We start from the raw sequence: 21,858 nt of genomic DNA on the forward strand, positions 1-21,858 counted from the left end.
GTCATATGTCAGGCTGTGACAAAAGGCTTCACTCTTTAAGCAAGAAACGCTTGGTTCTGGCACATTATAAATTTTTGAAGCTTAAATCCAAGATAATTGGATTTAGGAGGTTAATCCCTCTTCTATTATAATTCCTTGAAATAGGTTTGGTCCCTTCTCTCCTCTTTTCCTCTTCCACATGTTCTCAGATAGACCAAAAAAAAAAAAAAAAAAGAAAATTAGAAGTTTTTGGGGTAATGAGAAGTTTCTGCAAGAAGTTAATCCCAACTTTTTTATACTATAATATAATGCAGGAAAGAACAAGTATTTTCTACAGAGGGGTTTAATTAGGGATGATTCAGTCAAGGAAATATTCCTGAGGAGACAAGCAGGCAAGACTGTGGGAGGACTGAAGAGAGTTGGTGGCATGCGGGAGCAAGGACCTGACTCTGGGAGGGTGTAGGAAAGCACCCAGGTCTGGTCTGCCTGCGCAGGAGGACTGCATAAAAACAAGGCGGCTGCCAGGGCTGTGAGTCTGGGATCTGGATGGGCATGGGAGCCTGGCTGGTTTCCAGATGCAAGGGAAGCTCCAGGCTGCAGCTTGCAGGTGGGCATCTGCCTAGGTGTTCCAAAGGACAGTGACCGTGATGATGGTAGTGGCCAGGAAGAGCAGGTAGAGGCGAAACAGCAGGGTGTCCATCATGTGGCTGAACTGTACCCACAGGCTGACCAAGTGCTGCTTCTGAGCCTCGTCTTCCTGCTGGACCCTTGTTGACTCAGGAAACCCATTTAACTCTGATTCTGGGGGACCCGGCACCTTTCCCACCAATGCCATGGGCTCGTTCAGACCTGAGGAGAGGCAGAGACTGAGCCGTGGGCTGCAAATCTCACCTGGAGAGGGAGAGGAACAGAGAAGGAGGCAAGAGCGAGACGTGGAGGTGTTGGAGGAGGACATGTGGGCAGTGGTGACTTCCTTACCAGGTAGGTGGGCTGGGGTGAGGCCCAGGCCCTTGTTTCCCTTCTGGGGTGCAGTGGGACAGCATTTCATTGGGCTGGTGCAGTGCAGAAACAGGGAATGAAGCCACTGGGGCATGGGTGGGGGCCGGGTGGTGACCAGGTGCAGCAGGTAGGTGATGAAGATGGTCTCCAGCAGGCTGAGCACCATCAGGGACAGACACAGGGCAAAGTAGACACCTGAAGAGAAGGCAGGCCTGTGTGAGGGCCAGTGGCACCTCTCAGGCATTTTTGTTTCCTGTTTTCCCAAAGGACTCTTTTTTTTTTTTTTTTTACAGAGACAGAGAGGGAGTGAGAGAGAGGTATAGACAGGGACAGACAGACAGGAACGGAGAGATGAGAAGCATCAATCATTAGTTTTTCTTTGCGCATTGCTACACCTCAATTGTTCATTGATTGCCTTCTCATATGTGCCTTGACCGCGGGCCTTCAGCAGACCGAGTAACCCCTTGCTTGAGCCAGCGACCTTGGGCTCAAGCTGGTGAGCTTTTGCTCAAACCAGATGAGGACTTGCTCAAGCTGGAGACCTTGGGGTCTCAAACCTGGGTCTTCCGCATCCCAGTCCGACGCTCTATCCACTGCGCCACCGCCCGGTCAGGCCCCAAAGGACTCTTTTTAAAGATACTTTTTCAGTTTGAACTGGTTCCACTGGTCCCTCTCAGCATCCCATCCCCCACCCCCTTGCTTCTATTCTCCTGAAAAAGAGGGGCCATACTGATGAGGGGGGTGCCAGTGTCTGGAAGTATGTCATTCATCATGAGCAGGAAGACGTTGTAGCCCAGCAGAAGTGTCATCTTGAAAGGAGCACGGTTCTCGCTCTCTGTGGGCAGGTAGAAGCTGAGAGCATCGATGGCAACCAGAAAGCCACTGGGCACCATCAGGTTAATGACATAGAGGCTGGGCCTGCGCCTGATGGCCACCTGGTGGGGAGGAGAGAGGGGGCAAGTGAGGAGTAGGCTGGGAGGTTGCCAAGCAAGTTTAGAGCAAGCGTTGAGATTTGTACAACAGATTGTCTAGGAAGGAAAAATCACTTTCACTGTCCTCTCTCTCCAATAAAGCCATCTTAACCACAGTCTGCCTTCCCAGCATTTGATTCTACCATGCTGCTCACCACTGAAACATCTCATTCCTTCCTGGCCTAAAGTGTCAACTTTCTCTACTTACATTTTTATCCCTACCAATGTGCTCTTAGCAGGATTGAGGGACTGGATTTTGAGGTTATCATGTGCATTTTATCCTTGTATTTCTGCTTGCCCTTCTCATCAAAGTCTAAGATCTATAGTAGTGACGTTGCTGGGGGAAGTGAGACCAGTGGGAGGGGAAGCAAGGCAGTGGCAGGTATTTTGGGTTTACTAGAATTTGCAGTCATAAAATATCCAAGACAGAGTTTCATAACTTTTCCACCATTTCTCTCTTTAAAAAAATTTTTTTTTTCTTTTGCATTTTTCTGAAGCTGGAAACAGGGAAAGACAGTCAGACAGATTCCCGCATGCGCCCGACCGGGATCCACCCGGCACGCCCACCAGGGGCGACGCTCTGCCCACCAGGGGGGATGCTCTGCCCATCCTGCGTCGCCATGTTGCGACCATCCTGGGCGTCGCCATGTTGCGACCAGAGCCACTCTAACGCCTGGGGTAGAGGCCACAGAGCCATCCCCAGCACCCGGGCCATCTTTGCTCCAATGGAGCCTTGGCTGCGGGAGGGGAAGAGAGAGGCAGAGAGGAAGGCGCGGTGGAGGGGTGGAGAAGCAAATGGGCGCTTCTCCTGTGTGCCCTGGCCGGGAATCAACCAGGGCCCTCCGCACGCTAGGCTGACGCTCTACCGCTGAGCCAACCGGCCAGGGCTTTTTAAAATTTTATATCAAATTTATTGGGGTGACATGGGTTAATAAAATCACATGGGTTTCAGGTGTACACTTCCACAATACATTATCTGTGTATTGTATTGTGTGTTCACCATCCCAAGTCACATCTCCTTCTATCCCCATTTATCCTATTCTACTTCCCCCCACCCCACTTTCCCTCTGGTAATCTCCATACTTGTCTGTGTCTTCCACCATCTCCTTTTCAAAGTAAACATAAAAAGTCCTCTAAAAAGTCCTGATGGCCTGGGGGCTGGGGGCTCACTCTCACGTGAGTCACTGCCACAGGGGCTTTGTTTCTTCCTCGGGGATGACTTAGTCCATCAATAGTTACTGAGTGCTAAATACTAGAGATTTTATCAGTGAAAAAAATGATAAAAATCTCTGCCCTTGTGGAGCGTACTTTCTAGTGGGAGAGATTATGTTCTAGTGGGAACACAAGCTATGCATGTGGCTGTCTAAGATCACAATCAGGGGCCCTGAGCTCACATAGAAAATGATTTGGTCGTACTGACTGGTGTCCACAGTCATCTTCACCGTTCTCTGGTGGATACTCAGGAGTACCCACTCCCCCTTGCTCTGAATGAGGCTCTGTGATGTGTTTGAAATCTCCTGCACTTCCTTCAGCAGGCCCAGGACCATGTCCTCCACTGCAAAGAGAGCGAGACACCTCAGCCTCCCCAAGTGTCCCAACCCCCTTGCCCAGACTGTCGGATTTTTTGCCACTTAGCTTCCACACCCCTTCCAGATTTTCTCACTGTTCCCACCCTCCTGTCCTCTTCTCTCCCAAAATCCTTTCTCTCCCTCTCAACAGACTACTATTTATGAGCCTCACTCACCTGTGTAAGTGTAAGAGCTGAAGGTGAGCGTGCAGTTTTGTACATCAAAGGGGAAATAGAAGATGTCCAGGTTACAGATGCTGATCACCTTCATTGGCTTATCGTATCTCATATACCCTTCACTGTCGACATAGACCATGAGCCCTGTAGCTGTCTGATCCACATCCATGCTGTATGTGAGAAGGACGGGGAGGTGGGTGCTGTGGATTCCCCATCAGACTTGGCCTTCTTTCTCTTTTAGGTCCTCCCATTCCTGTGCTCCAGCCTCCTTCATCTGATTTGCCCCTCCCACCTATCTCCATGTTCTGGGGATTTATTAGGTTCCTTAGTTCAGATACTGCTCCTTTCCGAATTGAGTCTTTGTGTGGCCCCTGCTGGCTACATTATGCTCTTCTCTGGAAATATGGTTTCTGTCTTGCTCTTTTCATCCCTGGTACTCACAACTCCTGGATGAAGATATCTGGAAGCCACAGTTTCTCTGCTGCTATGCTGAGCTTCCTGATGTCTCCACACTCCTCTGGGTTCCATCTGATAAATGGATTGTACCAGATCTAGAGAAAACCACAACATGGGACAATTGTGATTGGAACTAGTCTCAGCCTTGCTCTACCTCCTGCACTCTACATTCCATTTTTCACTTTCTGGTGACAATGTCACTAACAGTCTTACTTCCACTTCTCCCTCAGTGCTCTTAAGGGAGACCTTGAGCTTGGCTTTGGATTCCTTGGGAAGGAGCCATTTAAATATTGGCTTCCGTGACCTTGGTTTATTCAACCTTCTCCCTGTGCCCCATCTCTGCCCTCCTATACTGACAGAATAGTCAGGAAGCTTTGTGTTTTCATTGTTGTTCTGGCTCTGTCTGAACTTGTCTAATTCATGGATCTTCTCAGCTTTACCGATTGTAGTCTGCAAAGTTGGACCCAGGAGTAGAAAAAGGAAGGCACTATATACTAAGGGGAAACTGAGCCTATCATACCATATTTAGCCACAGGAATGATGTCATCAGTTGAAGCTGTGCATCCTGGAAAAACAATTTTCATCCAGGATCATTAACTCTATGAAGTCAGGTTCAATGCCACCTTTACTCATTTCCAAGACTGTTCTGTGTGGCAATTATACTTTTTAATCATACACCACCGAAAAATGTAGGTCAAATAATCCAGGGCATATGGGACACATAAATGAAAAAAAAACCCCAAAATAAAATAGTATGAGGCCATTGGGATTATGTTTGTTGTGGAGTATTTGCAAAAAGGAACAGATTTTACCTGCAGTAATATCATTATAGCATTCCCCGTCATATTTTCCTGCTCCAGGAATGAGCTCTTAATATTACAAAATCCAGTCCAGAGACCCACTGCTTACCACTAGACCATTGCAGTGTTGGGTCAGGACTTACCACTTCCAGGATGGCAGATAGAGTGAAGGAGATGTTGACATGAGTGGGGCCACTGTTGTTGGTGACCGGAAGGAAGGCCTTTTTGTCAAACACTGCTTGGAAGGCAGCAGGATCCACCCCTTGCTGGTCGAAGCCTGAGCAATTGATGGCGACAGTGTCTCCTCTTCCCGGAGACCCTGTGAGAGGAGTGCCAGGGCTGGAGCCTAGGGGTGTTTCTGCACAGTGAGACGGTGGGGGCCTGGGAGGAGATGGGAGCTTCTCCTTCCTGAGCCAGGGAACATGGGCTGGGCTGGTAAGCAAATGGTGGAAGTTGATGAGGTGAGCTGAGTCAGGGCTCCATCCTTAACTCCTTTGTTTCTTTCTCCATGCAAAACATGTCCAAAGGTGTATGCAAACCTAACCCTGACCGCTGATTTTCTGTGTCCTGATATGTTCTTAACAATTTTGCCACAAACCTTTCCACCTTCACTCAATGTCCTTCCATTGTTCCTCTCTGTCCTTGAGCCTTCTCAGTGAGGTCAGTGACAAATTTTGCAATTATGGTCCTCCTCCTCACCAGATATTAATAAGGGACTAATGATCTTAAATCAGTGATAAAGGGAATAGTCAGGTAGGTAGTGTGAGATTAGGTGCATTCAGGGTGGTATGGCCTTACACACTGGTGGCATCAGGTAAGTAGTATGAGATATGTGTGACCTTAAGGAAGGGACCCAGTTTTTCAATTTAATGAGTATTTATTGTGTCTCTACTACGTTCTATGTGTCTCCACTATCTACTATTGTCCTTCTAAACTCAGTATTCATTACCCCTGAGACTGTCTTAAAGAGAGTTCCTTGATACCGATCTCATACTCAGCCCCTTCTAATTATATTTTGTGGAGTAGAGGCAAAGAATAATGTGGTAATATCTCTTTTTATCTATCTTTGATGTTATACTACCCCTCAATGCTCATTTTTAATAATGAACAGGAAAAATACTCTAGACAGGGAAAATTATACTGAAAAAGTTTTCCTCTTTAATGACAAGTTTCATTCATGTCCTGCCCCTTAGCATCTTCCCTGTTCCAGTTCACCTATTTCAAGAAGGATTTTCTTCTTCTTAACATCATCTGATATTCACCTGGTATTCAGAAGCCATGGGAAAGATTATATACTTGGAAAGAGAAAGACACGGGGAAAAAAGAGCCAATAGAAGCAGGAGAGAAGAGTGAGCTAACTGTTAGGATCCTAGGAAGAGGTCAAAGCTATCAGTGTTATAAGTTTCCATTTTTACCAAAATGAGCATCCAGTCATTGACTGCCTAGGAATCAATTGACTGCAGGAATCATTGGCTGCCTAAGAATCAACTGACTGCAGGAATCATTGACTGCCTAGGAATCAACTGACTGCAGGAATCATTGACTGCCTAGGAATCAACTGACTGCAGGAATCATTGACTGCCTAGGAATCAATTGACTGCAGGAATCATTGACTGCCTAAGAATCAACTGACTGCAGGAATCATTGACTGCCTAGGAATCAATTGACTGCAGGAATCATTGACTGCCTAGGAATCAAGAGCATCATCCTGAAGCACAGAGTTTGCCAGTTTGATCCCTGGTCAAGGCATATGTAGGAACAGATCAATGTTCGTGTCCCTCCTTCCATCTCTCTCTCTCTCCCCCTTCCTCTCTCTCTAAAAATCAATAAAATAAACATATAAAAAAGAATTAGCCTGGTTTCTCTGTTTCCCAAAAGTTATATGTCTGCTTCGCCCTTGCTCTCTGTCCCATGTTACCTTGAAGCAGCAGATGGAGAATGAAGCAGAGGAGTTGTCCCTCCCCATGGAGCCAACCTCTTTCCATCCTCCTCTCCTTGACTCTTCTCTGGGGACTTAGCGATGAGGTTGACCTTAAAAGACCAGAGGCCACACCTTGAGCCCCAACTTTGAATAATACAGGTGTCGGGTGGCATTAGCCACCCCTCTAACAAGCACCCCTAGTGCTAAGAGAATGTTATGGGAGACTACCCATCCTGTGACCTCACTGGATCGAAATCTAGTTTCCAAAAGTAATCTGGAAAATCAGTTTGGAGAGGAAGCAAAAATACTTGGTCACTGGAGCAGTGCTATTGGCGTCCTCATACTGCGGAGACACTCTGGCATGGAAGAGGCACATAATAACTACCACTGCTTTCAAGTGACACATGCACTTATTGGTAACCCTCTTGCCATTAAACACTGGGGGTCTCTTTTGTTATAATCAACTTTAGTCTCTAGAGTTGTAACATGACTCCAGTACTGACCGATCTTAATTTTGATTTTTTAGTGTGTCAGGAGCAATTGTGGACCCAGGATACAGTGAGTGTTTAGTGGGTAGAGGGGAGATGGCAGAGGTAATACTGTTTTTAGTAGAAGCTTACTTATGGGGTCATGAGCGATCAGCCTGCAAGTTTATGTTGTTTTTGGCCATGCTGATGTTTTAAGGAAATTAGTTGTCAACATTTTAAAACTGGGAGATTTCACATAAAAACTGTTTCTGGATTCATTTGAAAAATAAGGTCAAGCAATACTGGGCTCAAGTTTGTACTTGATGGCACTGTACCAAAGCTAAGAAACAGTTAAGCCCTTTGGGAGAGCAATCGCAGTCTCTTGTCACCAACTGTTATGTTATTTTATTCCTGACCAGCTCCCCTCACTGATGTTACCTGCTTGGTCTCTATAAGCTTTTGAGTTGGCTTTGACTATTAAGATTAATTTTCTTGTGTGATTTTTTTGGGGGGTGACAGAGACAGAGAGAGGGACAGATAAGGACAGACAGACAGGAAGGGGGAGAGATGAGAAGCATCAATTCATTGTGGCACCTTAGTTGTTCATTGTCTACCTTCTCATACGTGCCTTGACTGGATGGCTACAGCAGAGCAAGTGACCCCTTGCTCAAGCCAGCGACCATAGACTCAAGCTGGTGCACCTTGCTCAAACCGAATGAGCCTGCACTCAAACTGGCGACATTGGGGTTTCAAACCTGGGTCCTCCGCATCACAGTTTGATGCTCTAGCCACTGCGCCACCACCTGGTCAGGTGCAGTGATATTATGTGATTTTTAAAGAGCCTTGAGAAATAATTTCAAAATTACTGTTTCATGCCTGAGTGATCAGAAGTCTTGTCAGATTTAGAGTGTGCAAATATTTGGTTCATAAAGGAAACCAGACATGGTATGGTTAAATGGGTTAAAATAACCAATGATTTAACCTGTTTTACTCTGGAATTATTTCTATTAGAGAAGATTCCAGGGAGGATCATCAGTGCAATGTTTTTCAACCACAGGTCCACCAGAAGTTTCATGCCAATCTGTGAAGGAGTTAACCACCTGATGTTGTATGAAGATTATAGACCCAATGATCTTAGTCGAATTTATTTATGCTCAGGATGATTTCTGTCTTCACGATCCCTGAATTAGATTGCCTATTTTCACCGATCCCCAAGTGCAAAATGGTGAAAACCACTGGCTTAGAGAACAAAGGGAGAGCAGTTGCTGCAATGAAGAAGCTTTACAGACTCGGTCTGTATGATGGCAGTAGAAAGGGTCTAAGACTAAATTCTGTTTCTGCCGGAATCATGTCACTTTCTCTCAGCCTCAGTTTCTTCATCTCTAAAATTGGGAGGATAACACCTATCTTGAAGGGGTTTATGTGGTTAGAGATTATGTATGCATAGTGCTTTTCCCATCCTGAGCAATTAACAAATTAAAGCAGAAATAATGGCAGGAATTAGTAGTTCTTGTTATCCTGGCTCACCTGAGACTGCTCAGGTTGCTTCAGCCTGAAGGGAATCTTTTGGAACCAACTGTCCGGGTGGACTAAAGCCACCCCCGTTCCCATGAGCCCTTTCACTCAGCCCCCCTCAGCAGATACTGACAAGGTTGCTCCCTCAGCCATCAGCATGACTTCATCATTTGAAAATCCCTTCCCCTTTGGGAAGTTTTTTTCTTTTTTCTTTTTTTTTAAATGATTTTAGATCAGCATGTCTTAAAGCATTTTCTGCAGAGCACTAGTTCTACAGGATGTTAAATGCTGTTTCTGAAAAATTATTTTAGTATTTTCAAATGATTGTAGAATTTCTCAGCATAGTTAGCTAATATTTGTTCATGTGACTTGAATATTATAAATATCATTTCCCAAACTTGGTTGGCTTTGCAAATTTCTGCTTCTCAGAATATCTTGTAGGACTAGTACTCCATGGATTATTTGAGGGAAATACTGCTTTCAGTAAATAGAATAAATCCAGAAGAAGAAAATTTGAAGAAATTATCTTAAATTTACTACAGATAGAATATAGACTGCAAGTGGCATGTTTAAATAAATAAAAAAATTTAAAAAGGTAAGTATTTTAAAACCTGAAATATTATTTGAACTATAAGAACTTACACGCAAACAGAATGTAAAATATGAATTACAGGCTGTTTCTGAATCACTGAGCACTATAAACTTAGACTGACTCAAAGAAGAATATTTTTCTTTTCTTTTCCTTTAGATCAATGGCCTGCCTGCTGTGGCCACATACCATCCACCTAGCTCTAATTTTAAAATAAGAGTGTAAAAAAGATGCTTCGGTATTGTTACTTCTCAAACATACTCAGACAGTGACATTTTATTTTATATTTTTATTGGTTTTTAGATAGAAGAAAGAGAGAGAGAGAGAGAAAGAGAGGGGAGAAACAGGAGACATCAAATTGTAGTAGTTGCTTTCCATATAGTAGTGCCTTGACCCAGCAAGCTCAGGGTTTCACACTGGCAACCTCAGCATTCCAGGCAGATGCTTTGCCCACTGCACCACCACAGGTCAGGCAGGCAGTAACATTTTAGTAGCTGAAAAGTAATAGGAATCTTTCCCATTGGTGGTCTTCTAATCAATAAAGTATATCATTTGCATTTTAAGAATACATATAATTTGATCTTGGGACTCAATATATGAACTATTTCTAATGAAAAATTAATGTTACCTGCATAGATTTTTAATTTTTCTGAACTGGAATTCATGCCAAAAAGGTTATTACCGATATAGACCAAAGTTGCTTGTCTCTTCTTCTGATAAAAAGCCCATATTTATAGCCTAACCAGGCAGTGGTGCAGTTGATAGAGCATCGGACTGGGATGCAGAGGACCCAGGTTCGAGACCCCAAGGTCTCCAGCTTGAGTGCGGGCTCATCTGCTTTGAGCAAAAGCTCACCAGCTTGAGCCCAAGGTTGCTGGCTCGAGCAAGGGGTTACTCAGTCTGCTGAAGGCCCACGGTCAAGGCACATATGAGAAAGCAATCAATGAACAACTAAGGTGTTGCAATGCACAATGAAAAACTAATGATTGATGCTTCTCATCTCTCTCCGTTCCTGTCTGTCTGTCCCTATTTATCCCTCTCTCTGACTCTCTCTCTGTCTCTGTAAAAAAATAAAAATAAAAAAAATAAAAAAATTTAAAAAAAGCACCCATATTTATAAAGCAAAACACTTGAGAAGTCCCTACACCTGTTTTGGTGAGAAGGCTCCATCCTGGCTGGACTATTGGTCATAGCTTCTTTTAGTGGGACCCTACTGCCTCTCATGCTGTGGCCTTCTAGGTGTCCAATCCATACTTCTTAATAATGTGGGAGAGTGAGCCACACATACCTTGCCATTTGAGATGTTAGACATACTATATCATTTTTCATTATCATTCTGGGAGGATGAAAATCCTAAGGATGTCTATGGGGTGTGGTGCTTGTTGTTTTAGCTGAGTAGATTTAGATGGGTTGGGTTTGTTCTGGAGGGAATAGCTAAAGTAAAAACATGGAAGTGACACTGTTGTCAGGACCTCCGATCTGAGTAGGAGAGTGGCAGGAACTGACGCTGTGGTAATATTGTGGGGCCAGATCCTGGAAGACCTTAAAGACCAAACTAAAGTTTGGTATAATGCCCAGTGTCTCACAAACTTGCATAAGGTTCAGCTCTATTTGAAGGGAAATAAGTCTCCTCAATCCCTGATGCTTACTTAAATTATTTATATTATAATATTATTTAAATATGTACTTTCATGAAACCAAGCATAAAGTCCTTATCCTTACAGCTCTTATACCACTATAAAATTAAAATTAATGTACAGATTATGTACACATAAGACTATAGTATCAGCACAACATTCATTTAATATGGTGGATAATATTATTTTCCTAAAATTAGGTAATTGCTATTAATTATTTTCTTCTTTTTTTTTTTTGTTTGTATTTTTCTGAAGCTGGAAACGGGGAGAGACAGTCAGACAGACTCCCGCATGCGCCCGACCGGGATCCACCCGGCACGCCCACCAAGGGCGACGCTCTGCCCACCAGGGGGCGATGCTCTGCCCCTCCGGGGCGTCGCTCTGCCACGACCAGAGCCACTCTAGCGCCTGGGGCAGAGGCCAAGGAGTCATCCTCAGCGCCCGGGCCATCTTTGCTCCAATGGAGCCTTGGCTGCGGGAGGGGAAGAGAGAGACAAAAAGGAAGAAGGGGGGCGGTGGAGAAGCAAATGGGCACTTCTCCTATGTACCCTGGCCGGGAATCGAACCCGGGTCCCCCGCACGCCAGGCCGACGCTCTACCGCTGAGCCAACCGGCCAGGGCTATTTTCTTCTTTTTAACAGAGAACTAACTTTTGAACACCTATCTGTTATGTTTTGGACCCATTTGATAGTGCATAGCAATATAAGTACTTCCAAAAAATTTTTAAAGCAATCCTTTATTTCATTCTAACTACTACCCTTACTGCTAATGAGCTTGGAAAGGATAACTACAAAGATAGGGAGTGTGTGCTACTCTTCTTCATAAGATAAATGTGTGATGTGACTTACATTGTGACTCTACTATTATGTATCACATGAACACTCAGCTCACTGCAGTTCTCTATTGAAAATACTGCGAAACATTTGTGTGCATAACATGCTCTGATACCATTTGGCATTGTTTACATCTTAGATCCTCTTCTTTTCTATTTTGCTGAGCAATATAAACGTAGACTGACTCATTTACAGTGGAATAGCTTTCTTTTTCTTTACATCAATGGTCCACGTGCTGCAGGCAGCATATCATCCACCTAGTTCTAATTTTGGGATAAGAATTTAAAAATGTTCTTTGGTATTGTTACTTCTCAATATACTCACAGTCATATTTTATTTTATTAAAATTATTTTATTAAAGAGGTGCCATATCCTGTCACACTATAAAGTTTCCATGATGTCAAATAAAAGATTTGACTTATTAATTATTTTTTTAAAAGCCTGGTTTCATGAAAATGACTTTCATGGCAAAACTGATCTGCAAGAGAAGCTTTGTCTTCATAACCAGCAGAAGTCAGTGTGAGTAGCACAGCAGAAGTGGGGTGATTGTTACCATTTGACATTAATTAGTTCCTGACAAGCTAGGTAGAGGCGGGTGTCAGGAGGCTACTGTAGTGAAGCATTTATCATGTCTATGCATGTACCACTGTCCATCCAGTTGTGTGACTAGAAACCTCTGTGTATCCCTGGACATTTCTGTTTCTCATTCCACTGCATCTAATCCATCAACAAGGTCCATGACATTACCTCTTAAATTGCTGTCAAGTCCATCCACTTCTCTCCTTCTTTTCCACCACAATCCTAGACCAAGCCACCACCCTTTTTCCTGGACAGCAATCACTCCTAGAACAGAGCAATCGCTCTGTTCTTCCAGACTAGCTGGAGAATTCCTTTCTCCAGTCTGCCAGTTGCAGTACAGCTTTCAGAATGCAAATTTGATTTCTCAACCTTATCCCATTCATCTTTTAAAACCGTGCAATGGTTGCCTTTCACTCTTACTCTAAAGACCTTGCTGTAGTCTTGCAGCCTTGGAAAAATGTTCCTTTCCTCCTCCCTCCACCTGGCCTTTGTTGTTCTCTACTTGGAGTATCCTCTCCTCTGCCACCTCACCACCTTCACCTTGCTGACTCCCACTATCCTTGAGATGTAATATACACCTTTCTTTTCTAGTACTTACCACAGGTATACATTAAATTTGGATTAATGTTTAGCTGGGACTCTTAAGTTCTATGACAGCAGGAAACGCATCTGTTTTATCTCCACTATATCTCTATCATATGTTAAATGAATGAGTACATTCAGTATCACACAATATAAATATTATTTTAAAATATATACAAGTCTGCATTGCAATGGATTCTCTAGCCCCTTGCCTGTGTGTTAGACATATCCACCACACCCAACACTTCATGACACAAACACATTTCAAAGAGAGGATGCGTTGCGATCAATATCTTGTTGATAAGTTAAATATAAGTCTTTGCCTTGGTCATCCTAAGATAGACCACAATGGTGCCATAGTGCATTGAAGCCTGAATGACCACTCTTTTTTAAACCTATAATTAATATATTTGAAATATTTTTTTTTTTTTTTTTTTTTTCATTTTTCTGAAGCTGGAAACAGGGAGAGACAGTCAGACAGACTCCCGCATGCGCCCGACCGGGATCCACCCGGCACGCCCACCAGGGGCGGTGCTCTGCCCCCCAAGGGGCCGATGCTCTGCCCATCCTGGGCGTCGCCATATTGAGACCAGAGCCACTCTAGCGCCTGAGGCAGAGGCCACAGAGCCATGCCCAGCGCCCGGGCCATCTTTGCTCCAATGGAGCCTTGGCTGCGGGAGGGGAAGAGAGAGACAGAGAGGAAAGCGCGGCGGAGGGGTGGAGAAGCAAATGGGCGCTTCTCCTGTGTGCCCTGGCCGGGAATCGAACCCGGGTCCTCCGCACGCTAGGCCGACGCTCTACCGCTGAGCCAACCGGCCAGGGCTATTTGAAATATTTCAGGGAGATTTTGTAAGTTTTTATTTTGTTTTATATGAAGATATCTGCTATGCAGCTTTTGGGTCCTGCAGGGTTTGAGGCACAGGTGGAAGTGCGGCAGCTCGAGGAGTGCTGAGGAAAGTGCTCCGATCCTGCCGGGGGGCCAGAGAGCGGCAGGAAGTCCTACCAGGAGGAGAGCTGAGGAAAGTGCTGCGATCCTGCCGGGGGGCCAGAGAGCGGCAGGAAGTCCTACCAGGAGGAGAGCTGAGGAAAGTGCTGCGATCCTGCCGGGGGCCAGAGAGCGGCAGGAAGTCCTACCAGGAGAAGTGCTGAGGAAAGTGCTCCGATCCTGCCGGGGGGCCAGAGAGCGGCAGGAAGTCCTACCAGGAGGAGTGCTGAGGAAAGTGCTCCGATCCTGCCGGGGGCCAGAGAGCGGCAGGAAGTCCTACCAGGAGGAGAGCTGAGGAAAGTGCTGCGATCCTGCCGGGGGCCAGAGAGCGGCAGGAAGTCCTACCAGGAGGAGTGCTGAGGAAAGTGCTCCGATCCTGCCGGGGGCCAGAGAGCGGCAGGAAGTCCTACCAGGAGAAGTGCTGAGGAAAGTGCTCCGATCCTGCCGGGGGCCAGAGAGCGGCAGGAAGTCCTGCCAGTAGAAACTGTGTGCATGCACACCTGTAAGAGTCTGTTACATTGCACGTATCTCCATTGAGAGGAGAAATGTTTGTGCCTATGACATTAAAACTTTTTAAATGATGCTAGCTGAACTTTACTCACAGCCTGAATTTACAGCTGTTCCTTCCTTTCATGCTCCATTCACCAAACACACCCAATCTGTTCCACATGATAAAGTCCTTACACACAGCACGTTATGTCCACATATATTTGTATTTTTCAGAACAGAACAACAGTTATGCTGGCAAAGATGTTGAATTAATGGGGACACTTAAGCTCCCAATACACTGAAAAGCAACATTATTTTCCACGTCTACAAAGTATACATTTGTTTTCACAAATGTGGCAAATTGTACCCTTACAGTTAGGACTTTTTCACCAAGTCATAGACATAGATATGGAAATCACCTTCAAACTTGGTGAAGTACACAGAGGGTTTGGCTTCCACTTGAATGGCCACGCCCATCCATGTGGAGCCCTCTTCTTTGGTATATTCCACATGTTTACCTCTCTGTAGCTCCTCTGGCTCCCTATCTGCTGGAGGAGACACACTGGGCTCTGGCATGACATGGAGGAGGTCTTCTTCTGTGTAATCATCTAGAAGCTGGTACATGTACAGGAAAAGATCTTTCTCAATACTAATGTAAAACCAGGCTTTCATGGTTGGTGCTTGGGCTAAGACCACCCCTCTCCATCCATCCTTAGAACCATGCTTGCACTCAAACATGTTTCACAGCTTTACCAGTTCTGGTATTTGCAAGGTTTGCATCACTGATTTGAGACGATGCCATCCTGTCAGGAAAAAATTTTAAGTGATAAAACTTTTTCATCTCTGTGAAGTTCCAGGCCATAGACACAGTCAATTTTGTTATATTTTACAAGGTAAAGAGAGGGATTTATAGGCACCTGATCCAGAAATGTTCCTTTTCAGTGGGTGATAGATGGATGAGTTGATTGCCTTCCTTCCATCTGAGTGAAATTCTGGAGCCCATGTTTCTTCAGGGCTGGGATGAAGGTCTGCCCTTCCCTTTTTTCTTTTTTAAAAAGTGTTTATTTTGTTGATTTTAGAGCGAGGAAGGGAGAGAACAGGAGAAAGAAAGGAACATCTGTTCCTATATGTGCCCTGACCAGGGGTCAAAACCAGAAAATTCTGAGCTTCAGGAGGATGCTGTAACATCAGAGTCATCCAGCCAGGGCCTGCACCTCTGTTTCTTTTGGAAGGTTTTGTTCTTCATCGTATTTGTAGACCCTGTGGCTCATCCTGCTGGTGCCCTGGTTTGTTGCCCTTTGGCTTCCTGTGTGTTGGGAGTCTTCATGCCTGTGTGACCTGTTGGTGGTGCTTTCTTCTTTTTTGATATTAAAACTTTAAAATTATGAAATATTTAAAGGTTGCTAAAAATAGAGCAAATAATATTAGAAGCACCTGTGTACTTACTTCCAAGCTTTGTTAAATTTTAATATTTACAAATCATTAAAGCCCAGGGTTTTGAACCAGCGACCTCAGCATTCCAGGCTGACACTTTATCCACTGTGCCACCACAAGTCAAGCAGTTATCTGTTCTTTTAGTAGTGGGATTTAGATATTTTTCTTCTACTACAGACAATGCACAGCAAATATGCTGCTCACAAAAATTAAGGGATATTTCAAAATGAATATGAAGCATAAAAAATACACTTGATTTTTTTTTATTAAACAAGATCAGAAAAGCAAATGACAAGTCAAAGAAAGTTGTTCAATTATGCAAATGAGATGCAAAACCAACTTTTATTTCATTGATGAAAATGCACTACAAAAGGCTGAAAGTACTGGAGTATCTGTATGTTCCTTGATCCCCTAATTTTTGTGAGCAGTGTGTATGTCCTTGTGCAGATGTGTAGGAGACCCTTCTGGTCGCCTCTTCTCAGCTAATGGCATTAAATTCTAATGTCCTAAGATACTCATTGTTTGTAATGAATTAAATAAATTCATTTCCCCTGGGCATCTAGGTGATACTATTTGTGTGTTATCCTTGGGAGAATTAAGAAAATAGTCACTCAAATAATTTTGTGTAGGGCTTAATTCACTTGCAGAAGCTCCTGCTGAGAAAGACTAATCTAGAGAGCATATATGCAGAAGTGGAATTGCTGGATATAGGGATAGGCATAAAAAAACCATTAGCTTTGCCCTGGCTGGTGACACAGTGGACATAGCATCGTCCCAGAGTGCCAAGATTGCTGGTTTGATCCTGGGATCTCTGGCTCAATTCTAGGGTCACCAGCTCGATCCTGGTTGCTGGTTTGAGCTTCAGTCAGGGCAAGTATGAGAAGCAATCAATAAGTGCACAACTAAGTGGAATGATGAGTTGATGTTTTTCTTTCTTTCTCTCTCCCTTCCTCCACCCTTTCCTCTCTCTCTCAAAAAGCAAAACCAAACCAAACCATTAGCTTTTACTAAAATCTCTTCTTTTCTTCCACTGTAATGGAATTGTAAGTGGCTTCTGGTTGCCCCACTGAGCACTGCATTCCCAGAGAAGTTTTCTTCTCTGTTAGATGTGACTATATGACTAAATTGTCAACAGTAGAATATGATTAGAAATGATGCAGGCAGCTTCCTGGCTGGTGCCTGAAGAGCAGGTCACACCTCCTTTACACTCTTTTTTCCTTCCTCCCACCTGGGTGACTGTTGGTAGCAATAAGTAGAGAAACTTTGGAAGCCACATGTTGACCCTGGCAAAGCCACTGGCACCCTGGGTCTGCACTGCTGATCAGGTACACTCACCCAGAAACAAATTTCCTGACTTCAAGCCACTAGTTTTGGGAATACAATTTACTAAATTTGCCAATTGTTCCTTAATGTGGCTCTATCAGTTGATACTCTATCAGCAATGTGTGAAATATCCTCTCTCTTCAGATCTTTGACAACACTTGGTATTGTCAGATACTTACATTTTGCTCTCAGATGCACATAAAATGGTATCTTGTGGTTATTTTAATGTCCATTTCCCTGATTACTAGTGAGATTGGGTATCTTTTTAAACCTATTTGAGTGGCTGCTCTTGCTTCCTTTTCTGTGAATCATTTGTTCACCCATTGACCTATTTTCCTGTTTGGTTATTTGCCACTTCTTATTGGGTTGTAGAAATTATTAGTATATTTTATATTGAAAAACATCATTTATAACTTGTGCTTTATCTTCATGTATGGGATCTTGTACAAAAGGTTAAATTTTAATATAATAAAAGTTTATCAGTCTTTCTATTTTGTTTTTGTATCTTGTTTAAAAAGTTCTTGGGAGATGACGTCAGAGTAATGGCGCGGTAGGAAGCGATACCGATAAATCTCCCCCAAAACTCAACAAGATCTTCAACCAGAAACAGAAAAACCTATCCTTGGAGCCTCCAGATGTTTCACAATACACCCGAAGGTAGGGTTGAGCAAAAAATTGGCTAAATATATAATCAAACCCCGAAGGAAATAGGGAGTAAGAAATGCTCCACCTTCCTCACTAACCTAAACAGGGCGGCTTTCACTGGGAACTGAGAATATAGAAACTGAGGCAGGCAAAGGGGGTGAATAGATCCAGGCCACGGCACAAACGGCCAAACCAGGCTGTGGCACAGAGATCCAAGCCGAGGAAAAACTGTGCCTGTGGCAACCCAGTCAATACAAGCTAACACTCGCGCCAAACCCAGACAAAGAAAGACAAGTGGGGCAGCCATTTTCCTCGATCTCCGGGTCGGCGTGCGCAAATAGTGGGCAAGAGATTCCTCCGAGTGCCTCAGCAGTGGGTGCTCGTGTTATCCCACAGAGAGGCAGAGTCAGGGGCCTTTGTGTGGGCTGAAAGCAGAATCTCCGGACTGCCCCAGCTCCCTGAAAAAGCCGCGCATGGGGAGAGAGCGAGAGCCAATTCCAACGCTGGAACTTTTCGTGTGGGCGGGGGTTTCACTCAGAGGGTGAGGCAGCTGGCCTGATATCCTGGTCAGCGCGCACGGAGAGAGGGCAAGAGATTCCTCTGAGTGCCTTGGCAGTGTGTGCCCGTGTTATCCCACAGAGGGGCAGAGTCAGGGGCCTTTGTGTGAGCCCAAAGCGGAATCTCCAGACCGCCCCAGTGCCCTAAAAAAGCCACGCACGGGGAGGGAGCGAGAGCCAATTCCAATGCTGGAACTTTTCCATGCGGGTGGGGGTTTCACTCAGAGTGTGAGACTTCTGGCCTGATATCCTGATCTGTGCGCACAGATAGTGAGCAAGAGTTTCTTCTAAGCACCCGGGGAGTGGGCACCCGCCCATGTTACTGAACAGTGGGCGGAAGCCCCGCCTGATTATGCTAGCAGCTCTGACTGACTGAGCCTTACCCAGAGCCCTGTGCTGAGAGGGAATAGAGTGGGGAGTTGCTAGCTCTTTGAGCCTCTTACTATCCAGGCAGAGGCAGCAGCAACCCCATAGCTGGATTATCAGGCTACTAATTGAGGAAGGAAAGACTAGGAGAGAGGCTACAGGAACACAGACTCTCTCACTGTCGGAGCCTATAAATGCTAATGAGCCTTGACTACAACGAGACTGAAGCACAATACATGACATCGCCATAGAAACTTATCAACTGCAAACCTCTACCTGAGCGTGCCAAAGGGGCAGAACCTGGGGTACCGAGTCACCGACCAGGAAGAGGGAGAGAAAAGGAAAAGCAAGAAGATAACCTCTCAAAATCAAGAATAATCTGCAGACTTTATAACCTATCCCATTTTATTATATTTGTTCGTTTGTTTCTCTTATCTTCATTCTTGACTTTTTTTTTTCTTCCCCTCCGGTCTTACTCTCTCCTCTCCTTGAACTACACTACCCATAAGTGTTACATCTCCCATTATCTTTTCTTTCCTCTTCTTATCTCTCTATGAGGGTTACACTCCAAAACCCTTAACTCTCTCTCTCCTCTTTTTTCTTTTTTCTTCTTTTAGTGGTTCCCTCTTTTTTTTTCTCTCTCTCTCTCTCTCTTTTCTCCCTCTATATTAGTTTCTTCCTTTCTCCTTAACGTCTCCTCTCATTCAAACCTCAATAATGAACACATTATCTTATCTGGGACTCAAACTTACGTTTGTGGCATTTTGGGGTTTTTTTACTTGACCTTTTTCACTCACTACCAGTGTTCCCATCCCTGGCTCTCCATTTTATCTAGTTCTTGTTCCACTAAATACAATAGTAACTTTTTAATTTGTCCCTCCATTTTCCTGTTTCCTTCTTATTCCTCTCATCATAACTCTTAGTCAACCAACACCTAAAAGCAAATCATTTTATTCTTGACCCAAATTTTTTCCTTATTTTCTTTTTGTGGGTCCATACCCCCTTTTTTGTTTTTGTTTGTTTTTTGGTTTTTGCCCCTTTATTACTTCTCCCCAATTCAGGCCCTCCATTACAGGCATTGTTTGTTCTATTTAGTACAATATAATTCACAGTTCACCACAAGATTTTCTAAAGAAAGAGGGGAGAGGAGAGGAGAGGAAAAGAGGAGGGGGGGAATAATTTTCTTTTTTAAAATTTTTATTTTATTTTATTTTTCTTTATTTATTAATTTTTTAAAAAAACAATTCTTTTCGATTTTTTATTTTTATTTTTTTAAACTTTTTATTTTTTATTAAATCTCATTAATACTATCAACAAAACCACCCTCAGATGCCATTAAGGAAGAGAAAATCGAATATCATGGATACAAAAGAAAGAGAAGTAACACAGATAGATGAGGAAAGATCTATGGAGAAAAAATTTAATATATTGGAAACCTTGGAGTTAAATGACAGAGAATTTAAAATAGAAATCCTAAAAATACTCAGAGATATACAAGAAAACACAGAAAGGCAATTTAGGGAGCTCAGAAAACAACTCAATGAACACAAAGAATATATTTCCAAGGAAACTGAAACTATAAAAACAAATCAGGCCCTGGCTGGTTGGCTCAGCAGTAGAGCTTTGGCCCGGCGTGTGGGGGACCCGGGTTCGATTCCCGGCCAGGGCACATAGGAGAAGCGCCCATTTGCTTCTCCACCCCCCCTCCTTCCTCTCTGTCTCTCTCTTCCCCTCCCGCAGCCAAGGCTCCATTGGAGCTAAGATGGCCTGGGTGCTGGGGATGGCTCCTTGGCCTCTGCCCCAGGTGCTAGAGTGGCTCTGGTCGCAGCAGAGTGACGCCCCGGAGGGGCAGAGCATCGCCCTCTGGTGGGCAGAGCGTCACCCCTGGTGGGCGTGCCGGGTGGATCCCGGTCGGGCGCATGTGGGAGTCTGTCTGACTGTCTCTCCCCGTTTCCAGCTTCAGAAAAATACAAAAAAAACCACAAAAAAAAACACAAAAACAAATCAAACAGAGATGAAAAACTCAATTCACGAGCTGAAAAACGAGGTAACAAGCTTAGCTAATAGAACAGGACAGATAGAAGAGAGGATTAGTGAAATAGAAGACAAGCAACTTGAGGCACAACAGAGAGAAGAAGAAAGAGACTCAAAAATTTAAAAAAATGATATAGCCCTACAGGAATTATCTGACTCCATCAAAAAGAATAACATAAGAATAATAGGTATATCAGAGGGAGAAGAGAGAGAAAATGGAATGGAGAACATACTCATACAAATAATAGATGAGAACTTCCCAAGCCTGTGGAAAGAACTAAAGCCTCAAATTCAAGAAGCAAACAGAACTCCGAGTTTTCTTAACCCCAACAAACCTACTCCAAGGCACATCATAATGAAATTGGCACAAACCAACGGCAAAGAAAAAATTCTCAAGGCAGCCAGGGAAAAGAAGAATACAACATATAAAGGAAGGCCCATTAGATTATCATCAGATTTCTCAACAGAAACTCTATAAGCTAGAAGAGAGTGGACTGCAATATTTAAAGTCCTGAAAGAGAGGAACTTTCAGCCACGAATACTATACCCATCAAAGCTATCCTTCAAATATGAAGGAGAAATAAAAACATTCACAGATACAGAAAAGATGAGGGAATTTATCATCAGAAAACCTCCACTCCAGGAATTACTAAAGGGGGTTCTCCAATCAGATACAAAGAACAACAACAACAAAAAACAAAGCCACAAGTAGAAGCTCCAAGAACACAATAAAACCAAATTTAAAACTGTGACAACAACAAAAAGAAAGGGGGGGGGGAGAGGATGGAGATTAACAGTAGCAAAGGACGATGGAGTGCAAAAGTACTCACAAAATAGTGCACTACAATGAACAGGGTAGGAACCCTTTTCATTACTCAAAGGTAACCACCATTGAAAAAACCACCACAGAAGCACATGATTTAAAAAAGATAGCAACAGAGGAAAGATGTACG

The 21,858-nt window shown here is 44.0% G+C and overlaps 1 protein-coding gene and 1 pseudogene across 1 annotated transcript; both read right to left on the reverse strand.

The window, feature by feature from the left end:
* Positions 1–598: 598 nt before the first annotated feature.
* LOC136311916 (5-hydroxytryptamine receptor 3C-like) lies at positions 599–6,934 on the reverse strand. The gene is made up of 9 exons (XM_066241241.1): positions 6,868–6,934; positions 5,093–5,268; positions 4,670–4,714; positions 4,135–4,244; positions 3,694–3,863; positions 3,344–3,504; positions 1,709–1,913; positions 958–1,173; positions 599–828 (listed from the first exon to the last, which is right to left on the reverse strand). Exons 1-9 carry the CDS (start codon positions 6,932–6,934, stop codon positions 599–601), a joined length of 1,380 nt encoding a protein of 459 aa, XP_066097338.1.
* A 7,987-nt stretch (positions 6,935–14,921) lies between these two features.
* LOC136312040 (spindlin-2-like) lies at positions 14,922–15,873 on the reverse strand (annotated as a pseudogene).
* Between the last annotated feature and the right edge of the window lie 5,985 nt (positions 15,874–21,858).

This window comes from Saccopteryx bilineata, chromosome 8 (genome assembly GCF_036850765.1).
Source record: "Saccopteryx bilineata isolate mSacBil1 chromosome 8, mSacBil1_pri_phased_curated, whole genome shotgun sequence".
Taxonomy (NCBI): domain Eukaryota; kingdom Metazoa; phylum Chordata; class Mammalia; order Chiroptera; family Emballonuridae; genus Saccopteryx; species Saccopteryx bilineata.